This window comes from Engraulis encrasicolus, chromosome 8, assembly GCF_034702125.1.
Source record: "Engraulis encrasicolus isolate BLACKSEA-1 chromosome 8, IST_EnEncr_1.0, whole genome shotgun sequence".
NCBI lineage: Eukaryota > Metazoa > Chordata > Actinopteri > Clupeiformes > Engraulidae > Engraulis > Engraulis encrasicolus.
Window position 1 is genome coordinate 29,559,210 of NC_085864.1, and position 2,500 is coordinate 29,561,709.

At 41.2% G+C, this 2,500-nt stretch overlaps 1 protein-coding gene across 1 annotated transcript in view; it reads right to left on the bottom strand.

The window, feature by feature from the left end:
- Positions 1-2,500, bottom strand: part of ypel2b (yippee-like 2b) — a 22,203-nt gene that overhangs the window by 4,251 nt on the left and 15,452 nt on the right. Inside the window, exons 3-4 of the mRNA XM_063204411.1 lie at positions 1,903-1,946; positions 738-846 (exon numbers count right to left, since the gene is read on the bottom strand). Coding sequence (XP_063060481.1) covers positions 738-846; positions 1,903-1,946 — 153 coding nt within the window. The remainder of the gene's footprint in view (positions 1-737; positions 847-1,902; positions 1,947-2,500) is intronic.

The window sequence follows — 2,500 nt, forward strand, 5'->3', positions numbered from 1 at the left end:
TACTGTAAACATTTCAAGTCAGTAAACATACAGTAAAAAGGTAAGTTGCCCTGCTCCCTTAAGTTTGTAAGTTAACTCAACTTGAGGCTTAACTCAACTCATGGCTTTCCAAAGTTGAGTTTACTTCACAAACTTACTTTTTACATTTAACTGGCTGCAATGTTGTTACAGTGTACATTGTTCACATTGTGAATGTAAAGTATGTATGTAGTGACACTAAAAGCTCTCTGCTCGTTTTGTTTTACATGTATTGTATTCTATCAATAACACTGTTTAACACATTAAGACATGGCCCCTGTCATAAACATGCTGTTACCAGAATGTCAAAGACCAAGTCGTAATGTACTGTATGTAATGTCGTAGTAATGTAGTCTTTTCAGTGACTCGGGTGGAATGGTGTACAGTATGAGGCTACCGCTTTAAAACAAAGCCAATTCATTTGAGGAGATTTGTCAGTCAGTAGCAGTATGTGGTTTGGAGTGCATGCAGTCAGTAGGAGGGGCTGGGCTGTGGTATAGAAAAAATCTTTGACAAGCATGTTTATAGTGATTATAAAATGCATTCTATTGTATTCGTTCATGCTCTAACCATTAATACGGTGGTTTTAAAGCTTGAAATGCAGGAAATTCTTGGGTTGGATTATCAGTTAGTTATGTGGTTCAGGATGTGTGCGGGCCGGCCAGTGCTGAGTAAGTAATATAAGAGGGATGGGCTGTGGTGTGGTACAGGCTACTTACGTATTTCCAGCCCAGCGTGGTCTTGCAGTTCTCACAGTAGATGTCTGCTACAGCGTGGAGCCCTGTGAGCAGCACCCTCTCCTCCGCTGGCCCACAGCCTACATTCACCCTGCCAAGCGGACGAGAGTGGAGGAGAGGAGAGGAGAGGAGAGGATAGGGACGTTAGGGAGACGGGCACTGTTGTTGGAATGCCCATACAGCACATTTTGTTAATGTTAATTCAAAACTTAATTCAAAGACAATCAAATGTAACACTTCTAGGTGGAAGAGGGGGAATGCTGCATAAAGGAAATAAAATTCTGTGTATCAGCACATTTTGCTAATGCTAATTCAACACTTAGAGAGTCACAAGCAAACACTATTTTAGCTGGAGTATGGGGGTGTGTGTGATACATTTACGTAGAAAGATGCACACACGGTTGAGATTCCTACACAGAGGAAATGTTGCAAACCAAAGAGCCAAATATTTCCCTCTTCTCTAGTTGGTCCTCGTCTCTCAGTGTTGAATTAACACTGCATAATTTACAGTGTATAGTGCTATTATTAAGTTGTCTACAATTTGCCGTGCTTTACATGCTTGTCAGTAAAGGCCACGTGTAAACAAACTTGCATTAGAACTCATGTATACAGAATATTAAAAAAAATACTTGACAACAAGCCTAGAGAGCAGAATAAGTACACTACAACACATGTACTGTAGGCTATATATTATTGAGTATTGAGTACTCTAACATCAAGTGTGCACATTAGAATGCAGAAAAAGCACATTCATAAGACAATGAGGACAGTAAAAGACATATACAGTACATACTACAATTAGGGTACTCAAACACGTGTGCACACTACAATAAAGGTAGGGTAAACAGCAGGTATACACATCAGGGCTCTAAACTAACTTTTTTCATCACCAGCCAGAATGGCTAGTGACTGTTGATCTTACTAGCCAAACACACACTCACTAATGGGTCAAAGTGGCTAGTACTGTAAGTTGCTCTTTTCTACCAGCCAAACAGAAATTTCGACAGCATTTGGCCACTTGTCTGGTGTTCGACCACATTTGGCCAGTTGTCTGGTGTTAATTTAGAGCCCTGCACACTACTACAGTGAGTGACACTGAAAAGGGTGTGTGTTTCACAGTGTGACAGTGAGGGTAGTATATACTTACACCGAGTTGAACAGATAAGCTCTACCTTGACTCCCTTGAAAGGACTAGAGAGAGAATCAGACAGAACCTCCTATGAGAAACACGAAACCGGCAAAACGGTCACTAAATCATTAGTAGTAGTGTGTTCTCTTTTGTCTCTGCTCAATAAGCGTCTCACATTTTTTACAATTATTTTTAAACTTAACATTCATGTGATTGTGAGCTTTGCAGATCTCTTTTGTCTCTGTTTAGTGTGGCTCGTGATTTAACATTCATGTGAGCTTAGTGAGCTTTCTGTGCAGGTGTTGTTTCTTGTTATTTTTGTTTCTTGTTATCACCCGTTCTCTCACCTGTATAATTAGTGCCACCCCACCCCCCACCAACCCACACACACACACACACACACACACACACACACACACACACACACACACACACACCTTGTGGTGTGTATTTACAGGAACATGGTTGAGTAGCTAACTGTTTGTTACCCGGGGTGACAGGCACGTGGCAGGTGTGTGTGTGTGTGTGCATATAGCAGACACAAACACACACACACACACACATACGTATGTGCACATATACAGTACACAATCTGTATGTGTCGCATACATCCTGC